Raw genomic sequence first — 18,830 nt, forward strand, 5'->3', positions numbered from 1 at the left:
GACATTTGGAAGCATCTTTGCTTCCTCATTCACAGACCTCTATTCTCATTTTCTCTCTCTCTCTCCGTGCCCTGCCCACGCATGACGCTGTCTTTCATCAACATACAGCATTACTCGTTGTGCATAAACATATTTTCGTCAGGCGCTGACTCATTGAACAAGGATTAGGGCACGGTGGCAGGAAGTGCTCTAGAAATAAAATGAACACTTTCTGGTCATAAATAATAGTAAAAATATACACTCCCATAGACTACATTAGACTACACATATATGCTAAGAAGATACATTATATACAGTAAATATATTTAAATTTCACATACATGGCAAAAATTAGAAAAAAAAATTTTCATCGAGTTTATTTCCAGAATATTTTGACATTATTCTCACAATATTATAACTTTTTCCGCAACCTACTTTTCCTTGTAACGTTTTTTTTCTTGAATATTTCAACTCTTTGCTACTAAAGTGATTTATTTTATTTTATTTTTCCTCATAATATTATGAGTTTATTCTCAAAAAATTGCAAATATATTTGCCTTTTTTCCTTGAATATTTTGACTTTATGCAACTTCTTTCTCATAATATTTTTGAGGCAGAAAATGAATAAATTAATTTTAACTCTTTGCTACTAAAGTGATTTATTTTATTTTATTTTTCCTCATAATATTATGAGTTTATTCTCTAAAAATTGCAAATATATTTGCCATCGGAATACAACTTTTTTCCTTGAATATTTTGACTTCATGCAACTTCTTTCTCATAATATTTAGCTTGTATTTATATTTCCATTTTAGCTGTTGTTTTTTTTCCAACAATTTAAACTTTCAATTTTTTTTAAATAAAATTTGGACTTCATTCACTTTTTTCCCCTGCCTAATTAAAAAAAAAACAATTTGCAACTTTATTTGGTTGTGTTTGTCTCATAATATTACGACAAAAACAATGAAAACATTTCTTTAATATTTCAGTTGTGAGGATAAGCGGTAGAAAATGAATGAATGAATGAATGAATGAATGAATTTTAACTCTTTGCTACTAAAGTGATTTATTTTATTTTATTTTTCCTCATAATATTATGAGTTTATTCTCAAAAAATTGCAAATATATTTGCCATTGGAATACGACTTTTTCCTTGAATATTTTGACTTCATGCAACTTCTCTCGCATAATATTTAGCTTGTGTTTATGTTTCCATTTGAGCTGTTGTTTTTTTCCAACAATTTAAACTTTCAATTTTTTGTAAATTTTGACTTCATTCACTTTTTTCGCCTGCCTAATTTAATAAAAAATGTGCAACTTTATTTGGTAATATTACGACAAAAAACAATGAAAACATGTCTTTAATATTTCATAATATATAATTTAATTCTTCATAATATTATGAGTTTATTTTTGAAAAATTGCAAATATATTTGCCATTGCCATTTCAATTTTTTTTAAATAAAATTTTGACTTCATTCACTTTTTTCCCCTGCCTAAAATGACATTATTTTTTCTTCATGATATTATGAGTTTATTCTGGTAAAATTTCATTTCTTTTTTTACATGTAACCTCTTCATTTCATAGGGTTAGCCTTTTTTTGCTTTTGCAACTATTTTAATGTTTTCCTTGTAAATATTATTTTATCAATTATGATTTTATTACGGTTGTTTGTCTATATGGGTCCTGTGATTGGCTGGCGACCAGTCCAGGGTGTACCCCGCCTCTCGCCCGAAGACAGCTGGGATAGGCTCCAGCAGGATAAGCGGTAGTAAATGAATGAATGAATGAATGAATGAATGAGTGAATGATTTTACTACCATTGTAAGATATTTTCACTTTATTCTTCTAACATTATAAAACTCTTGTAATTTTCCCAAAATTACAACATCATTCATTTATTTCATTTGTATGTTTAAAAAAAAATCAGTTTTCTTTATTATTTAATCTTTCTTCTTCTAAAACGATATGCTTTTTCCTCAGAATATTACATTATCCTCATAAAATTACGCCTTTTTCTTGGAGATTGCAATGTTTTTTTCTTAATATTTTGTTTTCTCTTTCATTTTTATTTGTAGAGTGCATCACGTTATATACAGTATATATGTTGATGATATGGACAAAGAGCAATTCATTTAACAATACCACATCAAAGTAAATCAACAATAATTATATATAATATTTGTAAATAATATAACCCCTGATAGTGTCAATATACAGTATGATCATAAATATCGTCAAAGTGAGCGCTGTTGCCTCCCCCATCCGCTAGGTGGCAGTAACATTGTGCCGGATCAGTCAAATCAGCAAAGAAAGATGGAGGCGGCCGTGTTCATTTTGTCACTAATCGACTGTTGTGCGCTGATTTTCCTTGCGGTGTATTTTGTATCCTTTCTGGTGTTGCATTATCACGTAGGCGTACGTGGAGCTTATTTGTGGACGTCAGTAGCATTGTGAATTTCGTTTTCCGTATCAGAAAATGAGCGGAAAACCTGCTTCAATGCTAATCGGTTAGCCACCTTGCTAGCGTTTCACTTGGGAAATACTGGTTATTTTTACACTCGTAAAAGTGTCTGTCAGTTGTAAGCGGAAACACTATTTTCTGAAGCACGGCAGAAATGAGATATAATGAGATATATTCGCAATTTCAAGTTATTCTACATTTCATCTGGACGTCTAGTATTGGCCACTTGATAGGCGACACTGGATGTGTCGATAATGTTTATCAAATGTGTTGACGTGATTTCGTTGTTAATGATTCATGTCACCTTGACATAAAATTCAGATCATCACCTTGTCTGATTTAGAATGTGACTACATCAATGCCAGGGCTTGCTGCTCCAAACTCAACAAAGTAAGTCTGGACCGTTAGCCCATTTGCCGTAAATAACATATTTCAAATGCTGATATCGTTGATTGCAAATACGTATATTGCCAGCGTTGTTATTCACTGTCCGTGTCTTGTTATCAGTGGGTTATTCCAGAGATGGTTGGCCAGTGTCTCTCCACGCTGCTGATGTTTATTTCCACGCACTGGTTCATCTTCCTCCTCAATCTCCCTGTAGCAGCCTGGGACATTTATAGGTAAAGTGGCCATTTTCCTTCTTCCCCATGAACACCATCTCACTGGTCCATGTAATCCATGATGCACTACAGTCAAACCTTAGTATAATTTGTTTTTTGTCGACCCTACACCCAAACAAAGCAGTTTATCCATTTTTGATTGAGTGTGACTGCTAATTTGTAATGTGATAAAGGAGCTGAGTGTAAAAAAACGGGTGTAAAAAAGGATGCACGTGCAAGACCTCATCAACAATAAGTTCCATCCCTTCCTCATTTATGGTAATGGTAATGGTTTTATTTCATTTGAACATGCATCAGATTACAATTGGGTGCATCCTATAATCAGTTCCCAGTTCCACATGTCCAAAAGGAGTAGGAAGAAGCAAAGCTTATTAAATCCTACCCCTCCATCTGGTACTTTTACAATCACTAACTGTTACATTTGTTCACTTCCTGATTTCCATAAAACAGTTTAAGGTTGTTGTTTTTTTAATGTACCTCATACCGAAGTAGGAGGTGATATGAGCATCCAATGCCATAATGTGTACCATAGTAAGTGTCAATATAGTGATATATATAGCACATCATGACTGGTTCAAGACTCTTCATCCTTGTATTTAGCAAACATCAACTGCTTGTATTGTTTCTTGAATTGGCTCATCGTTGTGCATTGTTTGAGGTCCTTACTCGATCCATTCCATAGTTTGATTCCACATACTGAAATGCTATGGCTAGCATAACGTAGTCCGAGCATAGAAGTGTTTCAAATGTACTTCTTCCCTGAGATCATATTTCTCCTCTCTTGTAGAGAAGTATTGGATGACATTTTTAGCTAATTGCTTATTTTTAGCCTAATGCATTATTTTAGCTGTTTGAAGGTGAACGACATATATCAGCAAGTTGAAGTATTTGTGATTTTAGAAATAAGGAGTTAGTATGTTCTCTGTAGGCGGCATTATGAATTATCCTTACTGACCTTTTTTGCAGTACATTTAGCCAGTGAAGATTGCTTTTATAGTTATTAGCCCATATTTCCACACAATAAGTAAGATATGGTAGAACCAGAGAGCAATAAAGAGTGTGGAGTGATTTCTGATTGAGAACAAATTTTGCTTTGTTCAATACTGAAATATTTCTGGCCACCTTATGTTGTATATTTGTAATATGAGGTTTCCAGCTCATATTTTCATCTATTGTGATCCCCGGAAATTTATTTTCGTTCACCCTTTCAATGTCCACACCGTCTATTTGTATTTGCTGGTGCGTGTCCTTTCTGCTGTTACCAAACAGCATGATTTTAGTTTTGCTTTTAGTTTTATATATATTTATTTATATATACTTTACATTGTTTTTTTCATGTAAATGTATTTTTTCCTCATTTTTGTGTGTCTAGAATGGATTGATTACATTAGCACTGATGTGATGAAGTTGCATATTTTTTTGTCAAACCTTCTGGCGCAAACAAATAATGAAAAATATTTTGTTCGTATTTTGCTTTATGAAAACAATGCAAGGCAACATGCAACAACATGTCATTTATGGCGGCTAATTGGTTCCAGACCCGACCCATTTAAGTGCTTTTGGAATATTTATTTATTTGGAATATGGAATATTTTTGTAGTTAAAGCATAGAAAACATGTGTATGACCTTCAAAATACGCCTTTTAACATTATTGGAGCACTCTGGACATGAAATACCACTCCTATAGTCACATTTTCACGCCCATTACCCAACATAATAGACATAATAAGAGAAAATATGACACAATATAGACTCAAAATGTCAGATTTCTGGACAGAACTTCTTGTGGTGGCTTTGTCTTATGAATGTAACATTATAAACACCTAGTGACCAGTGTAGAATACTAAATATCACAACTTCAATCTTTTTTCTGAATGCCTCATATTTGTATTTTACTTCATTTAGCAATTTTTATGCTTGAAAATGCTTACTTTAGGCCACAAATATATCAAAGCTGCTCAAATATGCATGTTTTGTACTACTTATAAACCGTATTCAAACACAAAACTGCACAATTTATATATTTAGAAATGCATTTTGCAACCTACAACTTCATACAGTTTGTCCTTTCTGCTGTGTGCTGTGAGGCCTTCAGGCAGACACGTAATTGTGATTGTTGGGCTCTAATTTTATTTCATATTAATGCACGTACCCCTATGACATTTTGTGTACCCCACTTTTGGAACCTAGGATTTAGATGCTACAATCAATTGAATGTTGTGTATTATATGCAGCTCATACACGCCATCAAAAGATGTTTTGCCCCAAAAATGGAATGGTGTTGTAATATTGCGGTTCATACTTAACACCACAAGATGGCACTGTTTTCACACTGGTTTTCCAGTCTACCAAAAGGGTCATGCAAAAGGGGGAAAATGATTTATTATTATGACATATATCATGATACATTAGTGGTTACTTTGGTCTCAACAAAAGGAGAGACTTTGTGCTCAGGCTCAAGTAAAGCTTCTAGCAGCTTGGGGTGACATGAGATGAGGCGACACACGGGATTGGCTCAACTAGATTCAATTGATGATTATTATTATTTTTTATTTTATTTGGGCAAATATATGAAACATTACAGTGCATTTCTTACATCAATCAAAATATAACTTTCCATTATTTACATTTGTATTCAACTATCTGATCACAAGCCCAAAAGGAGTAGGCTGAAGCAAAATTTTCTAAATGCTATAATTAAATTATAGAAATATAATTCTAACGAAAATCTATTATTATCATTGTAATATTATTATTATTATTATCATTATCATTATAATCACTATTGTTATAATCTTTATAATTATTACCATCATTATAAGCATCATTAATATTACCATTTTCATCGTTATAGTTGTAACAATTTTTGGATTTTTTTTTTATTATTATTTAATTTTACAGACTTCATTGCTTCTTGTAGAGTGCTGTATCATTCCATTTGTTGTTTTCTGAAATCCGCAGTATTTGTGCTTTTATTGTCAATTTATTAGCCCACTTCTTGATTGATTTATGATTTATGATTAATTTATCATAGTCTCACCGACACTGTAGATGCCCGAGATAGGACTGTGTCATATGTACAGCGGCAGGAAAGGTTAACCGGTTGTTGTCCTTGCAGGTATGTCAAGGTCCCAATGGGAAACATGGGCGTGTTTGACCCCACTGAGATCCACAACCGGGGTCAGCTCAAGTCTCACATGAAGGAGGCCATGATTAAACTGGGCTACCACCTGCTTTGCTTCTTCATTTACTTATACAGGTAGAACACACACACACACACACACACACACACACACACACAACTGAAGGCACATTTCCATGAACACGGCGTTTGTTTTTGCAGCATGATACTGGCTCTGATCAATGACTGAAACGACCTGTCAGACACTCCTGGATTGCCTGTCCATCCCATGTAGAATCTCACCGACTCAACCCGAACAATCTAATGGATCTTTATGCACACGTATTTGCATCACAATCAAATTGCGTGTGTTTCTAAGAATACTTGAAATCTCAAAATGGGCCAAACATTGTAACTCCCACAGTTTCATGTTGTCATTTGCATTGACATTAACGGAATCTTTATTTTTATTTTTTCTTATGTGCGTCTGTATCGCATACACGTACAGTGGAACCTTGGTTAGCGGCAATGATTTATTCCAGAGGGTCCGACTCTAACTGAAACGGATGCTAACCAAATCATAATCATTTCCCATAAGAAATCCTGTACATTAAATCCAATTCATCCCATCCAGAAAGCAAAACTGTTTTTGTAGTTTTACATCCAGAAAACGAAATTCATTCATTTTCTGCTGCTTATCCTTATAAGTGTCGTAGGCGTGCTAGAGCCTATCCCAGCTGTCTTCGGCATATACAGTGCATCCAGAAAGTATTCACAGCGCTTCACTTTTTCTACATTTTGTCATGTTACAGCCTCATTCCAAACTGTATTAAATTAATCTCTTACCTCAAAATACTCCATTATGACAATGTGAAAAAAGTTTTTTTTGACATGTTTTGAATTTATTAAAAATAGAAAACAAAAAAATCACATTTACATAAGTATTCACAGCCTTTGCCATGAAGCTCAAAATTGAGCTCAGGTGCATCTTTTTTCCACTGATCATCCTTGAGATCTTTCTACAGCTTAATTGGAGTCCACCTGCAGTAAATTCAGTTGATTGGACATGATTTGGAAAGGCACACACCTGTCTATATAAGGTCCCACAGTTGACTGTGCATGTCAGAGCACAAACACCAAGCATGAAGTCAAAAGAACTGTCTGTAGACCTGCGAGACAGGATTGTCTTGAGGCACAAATCTGGGGAAGGATACAGAAAAAATTCTGCTGCTTTGAAGGTCCCAATGAGCACAGTGGCCTCCATTATTCGTAAATGGAAGACGTTTGGAACCACCAGGACTCTTCCTAGAGCTGGCCGGCCTTCTAAACTGAGCGATCGGGGAAGAAGGGCCTTAGTCAGGGAGGTGACCAAGGCCCCGATGGTCACTCTGTCAGAGCTCCAGCGTTCCTCTGTGGAGAGAGGAGAGCCTTCCAGAAGGACAACCATCTCTGCAGCAATCCACCAATCAGGCCTGTATGGTAGAGTGGCCAGACGAAAGCCACTCCTTAGTAAAGGGAACATGGCAGCCCGTCTGGAATTTGCCAAAAAGCACCTGAATGACTCTCAGACCATGAGAAAGAAAATTCTCTGGTCTGATGAGACAAAGATTGAACTCTTTGGTGTGAATGCCAGGCGCCATGTTTGGAGGAAACCAGGCACTGCTCATCACCAGGCCAATACCATCCCTACAGTGAAGCATGGTGGTGGCAGCATCATGCTGTGGGGATGTTTTTCAGCAGCAGGAACTGGCAGACTAGTCAGGATAGAAGGAAAAATGAATGCAGCAATATATAGAGATATCCTGGATGAAAACCTGCTCCAGAGCGCTCTTGACCTCAGTAGACTGGTCATGTACCTTGACCATATAGACAGTAGACATTAGCACACAGCCACACATGAGATTAATTTAATTCAGTTTGGAATGAGGCTGTAACATGACAAAATGTAGAAAAAGTGACGCGCTGTGAATACTTTCCGGATGCACTGTATAGTCAAATATCACACCTTCACTCTTTCATGTTAAAAAAAATTGCTTATTATTAGTGGAAACGTGCATATTTTAGCTAATTGTACTTATTCTTGGCCTAAATGATGTAAATTAGGTCCTGAATTAGGTTTCAACTATCCTAATACAGTCCAACACCTCATTAGTGATATCAATTGATACCAATATAGCAGCAGCTCTTCACTTTTTCACTGTGGTGCCACAAATAAACACTGTTGGTACAAAATAAGACAAATACCGCAATGCCATGTTTCAAAAAAAGGCATTAAAAAACACAAGCAATTCCAGGAAGACGCCTTACTTGCCCCTCGCATAACCAGCGTCCATTGCCACTTGAAGCTATTTTTCTGAGACCCTGCGCTTTTATTGTGAAGGTTTTATGTCTTTGGGCAGAAAAAGTGCCTCTCGAGCATAAACATATCTTGAGTTTTGGTTTGGGTGGGGGAAAAAAACTGCTGGTTTTTCCTCTCTATGGAAGGACGGCACTCAGGATGACACGTCTTGTATAGCAGACATGCTGGCAGCAGCCTCACCTGATCAGGAAATGTTCAAATTCCAGAAAGTAAAACTGTGAACACAAAACATGTTTTTGTAGTTTTACATCCAGAAAACGAAATTCATTCATTTTCTGCTGCTTATCCTCACAAGGGTCGTAGGTGTGCTGGAGCCTATTCCAGCTGTCTTCGGCATACAGTGAAGAAAATAAGTATTTGAACACCCTGCTATTTTGCTATTTCTCCCACTTAGAAATCATGGAGGGGTCTGAAATTTTCATCGTAGGTGCATGTCCACTGTGAGAGAGATAAACTAAAAAGAAAAATCCAGAAATCACAATGCATGATTTTTTAACAATTTATTTGTGTGATACAGCTGCAAATAAGTATTTGAACACCTGAGAAAATGAATGTTAATATTTGGTACAGTAGCCTTTGTTTGCTATTACAGAGGTCAAACGTTTCCTGTAGTTTTTCACCAGGTTTGCACACACTGCAGGAGGGATCTTGGCCCACTCCTCCACACAGATCTTCTCTAGATCAGTCAGGTTTCTGGGCTGTCGCTGAGAAACACGGAGTTTGAGCTCCCTCCAAAGATTTTCGATTGGGTTCAGGTCTGGAGACTGGCTGGGCCATGCTAGAACCTTGATATGCTTCTTACGGAGCCACTCCTTGGTTTTCCTGGCTGTGTGCTTCGGGTCGTTGTCGTGTTGGAAGACCCAGCCACGACCCATCTTCAATGCTCTGACAGAGGGAAGGAGGTTGTTCCCCAAAATCTCACAATACACGGCCCCAGTCATCCTCTCTTTAATGCAGTGCACTCGTCCTGTCCCATGTGCAGAAAAACACCCCCAAAGCATGATGCTACCACCCCCATGCTTCACAGTAGGGATGGTGTTCTTCGGATTGTACTCTTCATTCTTCTTCCTCCAAACACGCTTATTGGAATTATGACCAAAAAGTTCTATTTTGGTCTCATCTGACCATAAAACTTTCTCCCATGACTCCTCTGTATCATCCAAATGGTCATATGCAAACTTAAGACGGGCCTTGACATGTGCTGGTTTAAGCAGGGGAACCTTTCGTGCCATGCATGATTTCACATCATGACGTCTTAGTGTATTACCTACAGTAACCTTGGAAACGGTGGTCCCAGCTCTTTTCAGGTCATTGACCAAGTCCTGTCGTGTAGTTCTGGGCTGATTCCTCACCTTTCTTAGAATCATTGAGACCCCACGAGGTGATATCTTGCATGGGGCTCCACTCCGATTGAGATTGACCGTCATGTTTAGCTTCTTCCATTTTCTAATGATAGCTCCAACAGTGGACCTTTTTTCACCAAGCTGCTTGGTAATTGCTCCGTAGCCCTTTCCAGCCTTGTGGAGGTGTACAATTTTGTCTCTGGTGTCTTTGGACAGCTCTTTGGTCTTCGCCATGTTACAAGTTAAAGTCTTACTGATTGTATGGGGTGGACAGGTGTCTTTATGCAGCTAACGACCTCAAACAGGTGCATCTGATTCAGGATGATACATGGAGTGCAGGTGGACTTCTAATGGGCAGACTAACAGGTCTTTCAGGGTCAGAATTCTAGATGATACACAGGTGTTCAAATACTTATTTGCAGCTGTATCACACAAATAAATTGTTAAAAAATCATGCATTGTGATTTCTGGATTTTTCTTTTTAGTTTATCTCTCTCACAGTGGACATGCACCTACGATGAAAATTTCAGACCCCTCCATGATTTCTAAGTGGGAGAAATAGCAAAATAGCAGGGTGTTCAAATACTTATTTTCTTCACTGTATATAGTCGAATATCACACCTTCACTCTTTCATGTTAAAAAAGAAAAATTGCTTATTATTAGTGGAAACGTGTATATTTTAGCTAATTGTACTTATTCTTGGCCTAAATTACATAAAATACAAATACAGCAATGCAGAAGAAGTTTTGGAATTGTGAGTGGAGTATTCTACATTGGGGGCTAAACGATGGGTGAGTGGTTAGCGTGCAGGCCACACAGCTCGGAGACCTGAGTTCGATTCCAGCCTCAGCCATCTCTGTATTGAGTTTGCATGTTCTCCCCGTGCCTGCGTGTGTTTTCTCCGGGTACTCCGACTTCCTCCCACATTCCAAAAACATGCTGGGTTAATTGGCCACTCCAAATTGTCCATAGGTATGAATGTGAGTGTGAATGGTTGTTTGTCTATATGTGCCCTGTGATTGGCTGGCCACCAGTCCAGGGTGTACCCCGCCTCTTGCCCGAAGACAGCTGGGATAGGCCCCAGCATGCCAGCTGGCACAATAATAATAACGTCATAATAATAACAGGTTACTGTTGGGAACACATTTACTGTGACACACACGAGCAGGAGTTGGCTTATGTACTCGTATTTTGGATACTATATCAGGTAATACAAGTGTAGAGCCATTTAAGGACGCCATCACAATACACTGATGAGTTCTGCCCCCCCCCCTCCCCCCTCGTAGGAAGTACGCTGTCCAGACAAAAACAAGGAACTGCTAACATGCTAGTCTTATTTAGTGTATTATTTTCTCTGATGATGTCTATTGAAGAACAGGAGTGTAAAGATGACTATAGTGTTGCTATTTCATGTCGAGGGGTCTCGAATAATGATAAAGCCTGTATTTAGAAGATCCAATATCATAACTACCAAAATATTCAATGTCTGAAAACCAATTAACAGTGATAAACGAGCATATGAATGATGAATGAAAGGAATAAATGAACATGTAAGCTTACTTTTACCTTCATTTGAAGATGTGGGTGAAAACAGGAAGGTGGTGATCGCTCTCACTGTCACATGGTGTCTTTGGGAAGAGTTACGTCTTCAACAAAGGTCAAAGTAACCTTAAATGTAGATTTTTTTTCCATTTCATTCATCATTTATATGCATTTTTATGCATGGAAAACTATAAAACTGCGTTTTGTGGTAACATTTTTTAGAGTCAATCTTTTCCAACAACATTGGCGGTCGATGTAACTTCCCGGACCGGTTGGCATTTTGTGTAACTAGCATAAAATGATAATAATAAAGACTTGGACAGTTGGACTCATGACGTATATCAACAACACGACAAAACTGCATGCTGTATTGTACGCTCACCGGAGAATGCATGCAAACCGAGGCTAAATTGTGGTGTAAATTTTCGACGCTAACCAAGGTGCTACTGTACATACATGGTATCATATACAATCAGTGGATGTCTGGTGGAATACATTTTCAGCCCTAACATTACAACTATTCTCCCATTTCCTTTTACTGTGTTCCAAATACTCCATAAAACCATATCTTCACTATTTCTTATTTAAAGGGGACCTTTTCTGCTCATTTTCGGCCCTTTGTATTGAATTGTGGATTCCTATAGAGCAGCTACACACAATAACCCACAGAAAGCTTTCTAGGTCTTCCAGATTCTGCACCTCTTTCTGCTGTGTTTCCTCGAACTTCCTCGAACCACTCAAGACACGCCCACTCCACTGTGATTGGTCCCATTCCCAAGTGCTCCCGAGGACTTCCGGATACATAGATCCACGTTTACTGAGTGCAGCCAATCTGCAGCCTATATAAGGAAGTCTGGATCGCGTGTTAGAACAAACTAAGACCAAGCGTTCAGAACCATCCCAAACTTCTTTCAGGGCTCACTTCCAAACCTCATTATCTGAAACTTTGCCATGTTTTAACACGAGAATACAACATTCTAACTACATTTATAGGTCAGAAAAGTGGAAAAAGCACAAATAGGTCCCCTTTAAAAGTGATGCATATGTGAAATGGCCGCAGTTATCATTTTGGTGTCCTGAATTAGGTTTCAACTATTAGCGATATCAATTGATACCAATATAGCAGCAGCTCTTCACTTTTTCACTGTGATGTCACAAATAAACACTGTTGGTACAAAATAAGACAAATACCGCAATGCAATGCGAGCTGAAGAAAAAATGCCATGTCTCAACAAAAGGCATTAAAAACCACAAGCAATTCCAGGAAGACGCCTTACTTGCCCCTCGCATAACCAGCGTCCATTGCCACTTGAAGCTATTTTCCTGAGACCCTGCGCTTTTATTGTGAAGGCAGGAAGTGTGCTGTTTTGTGTCTTTGGGCAGAAAAAGTGCCTCCCGAGCATAAAAAATATCTTGCATTTTGATTTGGGTGGGGGAAAAAACTGCTGGCTTTTCCTCTCTATGTAAGGACGGCACTCAGGATGACACGTCTTGTATAGCAGACATGCTGGCAGCAGCCTCACCTGATCAGGAAATGTTCAAATTCATCGATTTTTACTTCAGAAAATGTTCAAAATGATTGGACTCATAAATTGAGAATGCAAATGTTTCATGTTTGTTTTATACGATCATTATTATTATTATTTATTTTTTTTCATCATGACTGCTGAGACTCTGCCTCTCCTGACTGCACAAAACACATTTTTATCGTTTTATTATTGGATTTATTATTTTGCTATTGTAGTTCTACACGCTTACGGCAATTCTAAATGGTCAATGAAATTACCATCATTGAAGACGTGATAGTTGCCAAAGACATGGACACCACCTGCCTGTTTTGCCATGACTTATTTCTTGATTTATATACTTGACACTCACTTCAAGTACTTTTTTGAAAAATAAGCCAAAATGGAGCCAAAGAAAGTTGCAAGTGTTTTGCAGTGTGAAGAAAATTTAAGAAATAACTCATGGCAAAACAGGAAGGTGTCGTCCGTGTTGATCTTGCTTTGTCTTTAGCAACCATCATGCCTTCGGTGAAGGTTAAGTCAACTTAAATGTTAATTTATCCCTTTCATTCAGCATTGAGATGCATGTAGAATTGCTTTATGCTTGTAAAACTATAAAGTGTGATAACGGTGTTAGTTAGCAAAAAGCTAACCGCTTCCAGTTTCATGTGTTAGCAAGCCAAGAGACTGCTCACAAGGACATTATGTGATAGAAAAATGCTAACAATGCAGTTAGCATTTTTTGTTTACTTTTTACGTTTGCTGGTAAAATGCGCAGCACAGGATGTTTATCGTACTCAAGACTTGCCAAAACTTGCATCCTCACAAGTATTTTCTCTAGTTGATGGCTTTACTACTAATAATAAAAACTAACTATTAATAACTAATAATATAAAAAAAATAATAAACATGGCATCAGTAGGCTTCATTGAGTCTGGACATCATACACTCCCCCCATTCCATTGTGAGCATAGGGGCCGTCTTGAGGAGCCAAACAAGACTTAACGCTCATAGAACACCGCCAGTGTTAATTTTGTTTTTTTTTACATTTTGAGTTTCACAAATAAAAGTGAAAAACCAAATATTGTCTTTGCTTCATGTGTCCTTCAAATGACAAATACTTGATGCCAGTAGCCTTGCTTCATGAGATGGAGCGGATTGTCTTAGTTCAGGGATTGCCAACATGTGGACCGCAGCTCAGGTTTTATTATACCCTCGCAATATCACACTTTTATTAAGTTTTTCAGAAATTAAGATATGATGGCTGTTTGGTGGTAGACACTGTTAGGACTCTATTAGTCAAAACATACTGAAATACAAGTCATATGTCGTATTCTGGTCACAAGGTGGCAGTAATGACACAAACCGAAAAAGGTCTCCTCCAAGTCAGTGTGGAAGTGGTACATTTGTTAGCTTGCTTTTGCGGGAAAAAATGGATCTTCCTAAGAAAGGATGCCTGGGTTGTCGCACCCGTGCGAGATAACCTGGCGGAGGTCAACTATGTTTCAAGGGACTTCCTGATGGAGTGACTTCCTGTGGCACTATTTGTTACCCCCCAGGCTAAGCTAACCTCCTGCTGGACCCACTATGCAGGATGTGCTCAGAGGTGAGGTTGTGTGTGTGTGTGTTTTGTTTTTTTTTTACGTTTGTCAACACAAATTTTTCAGATCAAATTGTCAGTTAGTCAAAGACAACACAACTAAACACAAAATGCATGTGTGTTAAAAAACGCATGAGGTTATAAAACCATGTCTAAAGCTTTGGGACTCCAGCCAACCACAGTGAGAGCCATTACATACAAATGGCGAAAACATGGAACAGTGGCGAACTTTCCCAAGTTGCCGGCCAACCTAAATAACCCCCGGAGGCGCACAGCCACGACTCGTCCAATAGGTCACAAAAGACCCCACAACAACATCCAAAGAACTGTAGGCCTCACTTGGCTCAGAACAATAGTAGAATCTTTCCACACACAAGGAACCGTTTGAGTTGGAGAGACAAGTTGAATATAAAAGAAAAAATGTCAACCAACTGGTCCACCCCATGTTTTTTTTAGGACATGAACCCCCCGCCCGGGGGTTCCATCTTTCCAACACCTATAAAAGGTTTCAGGAGGTAGGTGTGTGTCCAATTACATCTGGCAGTAAGGTCATGCCGCAGTTCAGAAAAAGAACATCATACCAACAGTAAAATATGGTGGTGGTAGTGTGATGGTCTGGAGCACAAACGCTTGATTGCAGTTGTTGCAGCTAAGGATGGCCCAACCACTTATTAGTTTTGGGGGGGAATCACTTTTTCATGCAGGGCCGTGGAGCTTTGGATTTCTCCCTTCATGATATATTTGCTCACAAATGTTTGATTGCAGTTGTTGCTAAGGGGCCATCCATAATTTTCAACATTTTCACGAGCGTACAAACCATACTCTTTTGAGCAACCCTCCCCCCTAAAAAGAGTACAATCCCAAATGAAAAATGTTGATAGGTCCATGACCAACTGACCCAATACAGCCAGGAAATTTGAACATATCCAATCCAATAGTGTTCTCTGGCTGTATTTTGGGACTCTGGTCAATCAGTCACTGCCCATCAACATTGTATTGAACATGAACAAGATAAAAAATTATATCAAATGCCTCTTTTTTGTACAGTAAACCTCGGATATATCGGACTCGGATATATCGGAAATTTGCTCACAACGGACAGATAAAAAAGAACCAATTTTTCTGTAATGCATTTCCAATAAAAATTCATTGCATATATCAGATTTTTTATAACGGATTTTGCCTATTTCGGACAAAATCTCCAGTCCCATTCCAATTTCCCTCGCATAGTATATCGTATGGCCGCATCGTGGCCTTTGAGCCATCTTTGATCCATGTTCACAGCCAAAGCTGAAGATTATAACATCTTTGTATGAATTACATGTACATGAGCATGTACAACGAAATAAAAAAAATTCTCAAATCTGTAGGAATGCCTTCTTGTTGCTATTAGCGAGGTTTAGAAACCAAATGATAAACGTAAGTGCAAACGATAATGACGTCACATGCTATTGAAATGTATGGAAACTTGCCGACTTGTCAATAGCCTGTGACGTCATTATCGTTTGCGTTTACGTTTATCGTTTGGTTTCTAAACCTCCCTAATAACAACAAGAAGGCATTTCTACAGATTTGAGATTTTTTTTTTCATTTCGTTGTACATGCTCATGTACATGTCTGTAATTCATACAAAGATGTTATAATCTTCAGCTTTGGCTGTGAACATGGATCAAAGAAAGTTCCCCCATGGCATTGCGCGTCCGTGTAATGAATGTGGCGGACATTTTCCGGTATACGCATATAACGGATTTCGCTTATATCGGACAAAACCAGTGGGAACAATTGAATCCGATATATCCGAGGTTTACTGTATTTTTCTTTCAAGAAAATACAAATGTATTACAAATTTGGTCTTTTTGTATTGTTCTTTCTATCAAATGATACATGTAGAAAAGTCCTGATGCAACAACTGTTTTCCACAGGATTTTTTAATCAAGGGAATACTTCTTGTATACACACATGATTACTCAAGGAGCAGAAGAGTTGCCCCATGGTTTCCAAAAGCCTGAGGAGATAAAATCTTCTTTGAAATGATGGACACAACCCTTGAACTCAACTCAATGCGAAGTATGCAATAAAGATGCCACAACTGTTTTGAAAAGGCTTAACAATCACACCTACAGTCTAGTCAGTGTATCACAGGAAGTGAAAATCACATTGATTGTTACTGCAAATTCACCACCACAGAGTCATTCAGAAAATGGCAATCACAGCCAGGTCCATGCCCAAATATAGAAAATAAACACAGAGCTGGCGAATAGATTCAGGATGGTCGGTTTAGTTTTGATCTTCTCCATTTTCGCAACGGCACTTCGGAACAAATCCGCCCTGCTCGATTCCTTCGATTTGGAACCTTTCCAAGCCGCCTGGCCAGCCGTGACAGCGTCCTTCCGCTTTCTTTCCGAACGCACAAAGCAGTAAACATTGATGTATTGTTCGTATGCATTGCTCGGTGAGCGATGAATGGCAGCAATTCTCTTTTTGATGAACGAAAATAGGTAATCGAAATCGACTACGGGTCGACTACGTGGAGTATCGCGTGGACTGGTACGCTGTCGCGCTCGCATACGACGACAGGGGACCAGTCTATTCGTGCTAAAATTTGACTGCGTCCCGCGGTTCGAACATACAGACATCGACATTTTCTGGTTTTCAAAAAAGCGTACGTTGATGTCTTAACCCCCTCCCCCCCTCGTACGGTTTGTACGCTCGTGAAAATGTTGAAAATTATGGATGGCCCCTAAGGATGGCAAACACTTTTTCACACCACTCTATATCAATTCATACAATATGAGCGGGCCAACATTCCTCCACAGTGCTGTAAGAGATTCATTGAAAGTTATCACAAACGCTTGATTGCAGTTGTTGCAGCTAAGGATGGCCCAACCACTTATGAGTTTTGGGGGGAATCACTTTTTCATACAGGGCCATGGAGCTTTGGATTTCTCCCTTCATTATATATTTGCTCACAAATGTTTGATTGCATTTGTTGCTGCTAAAGATGGCAAACACTTTTTCACACCACTGTATATCAATTCATACAATTGAGCGGGCCAACATTCCTCTATAGCGCTGTAAGAGACTCATTGCAAGTTATCAGAAACGCTTGATTGCAGTTGTTGCAGCTAAGGATGGCCCAACCACTTATGAGTTTTGGGGGAATCACTTTTTCATACAGGGCCATGGAGCTTGGATTTCTCCCTTCATGATATACAGTGCATCCGGAAAGTATTCACAGCGCTTCACTTTTTCTACATTTTGTCATGTTACAGCCTCATTCCAAACTGAATTAAATTAATCTCTTACCTCAAAATTCTACACAAAATACTCCATTATGACAATGTGAAAAAAGTTTTTTTTTTTACATGTTTTGAATTTATTAAAAATAGAAAACAAAAAAATCACATTTATATAAGTATTCACAGCCTTTGCCATGAAGCTAAAAATTGAGCTCAGGTGCATCTTTTTTCCTCTGATCATCCTTGAGATCTTTCTACAGCTTAATTGGAGTCCACCTGCAGTAAATTCAGTGGATTGGACATGATTTGGAAATATAATAACTGTCTATATAAGGTCCCACAGTTGACTGTGCATGTCAGAGCACAAACACCAAGCATGAAGTCAAAAGAACTGTCTGTAGACCTGACAGGATTGTCTTGAGGCACAAATCTGGGGAAGGATACAGAAAAATTTCTGCTGCTTTGAAGGTCCCAATGAGCACAGTGGCCTCCATTATTCGTAAATGTGGCCAGACGAAAGCCACTCCTTAGTAAAAGGAACATGGCAGCCCGTCTGGAATTTGCCAAAAAGCACCTGAATGACTCTCAGACCATGAGAAACTAAATTCTCTGGTCTGATGGCTTTCGTCTGGCCACTCTACCATACAGGCCTGATTGGTGGATTGCTGCAGAGATGGTTGTCCTTCTGGAAGGCTCTCCTCTCTCCACAGAGGAACGCTGGAGCTCTGACAGAGTGACCATCGGGGCCTTGGTCACCTCCCTGACTAAGGCCCTTCTTCCCCGATCGCTCAGTTTAGAAGGCCGGCCAGCTCTAGGAAGAGTCCTGGTGGTTCCCAACGTCTTCCATTTAGGAATAATGGAGGCCACTGTGCTCATTGGGACCTTCAAAGCAGCAGAAATTTTTCTGTATCCTTCCCCAGATTTGTGCCTCAAGACAATCCTGTCTCGCAGGTCTACAGACAGTTCTTTTGACTTCATGCTTGGTGTTTGTGCTCTGACATGCACAGTCAACTGTGGGACCTTATATAGACAGGTGTGTGCCTTTCCAAATCATG

General features: G+C 38.6%; 1 protein-coding gene across 1 annotated transcript; it reads left to right on the plus strand.

Annotated features, from left to right (window-relative positions):
• Positions 1–2,259: 2,259 nt before the first annotated feature.
• cnih4 (cornichon family member 4) lies at positions 2,260–10,365 on the plus strand. The gene is made up of 5 exons (XM_058053898.2): positions 2,260–2,365; positions 2,766–2,834; positions 2,952–3,064; positions 6,184–6,324; positions 6,409–10,365. Exons 1-5 carry the CDS (start codon positions 2,297–2,299, stop codon positions 6,434–6,436), a joined length of 420 nt encoding a protein of 139 aa, XP_057909881.1. The 5' UTR covers positions 2,260–2,296; the 3' UTR covers positions 6,437–10,365.
• Positions 10,366–18,830: the final 8,465 nt, after the last annotated feature.

Source organism: Doryrhamphus excisus, linkage group LG5, assembly GCF_037039965.1.
Source record: "Doryrhamphus excisus strain RoL-2023G ecotype Guam linkage group LG5, RoL_Dexc_Guam_v1.1, whole genome shotgun sequence".
In the NCBI taxonomy this organism is placed as follows: Eukaryota; Metazoa; Chordata; class Actinopteri; order Syngnathiformes; family Syngnathidae; genus Doryrhamphus; species Doryrhamphus excisus.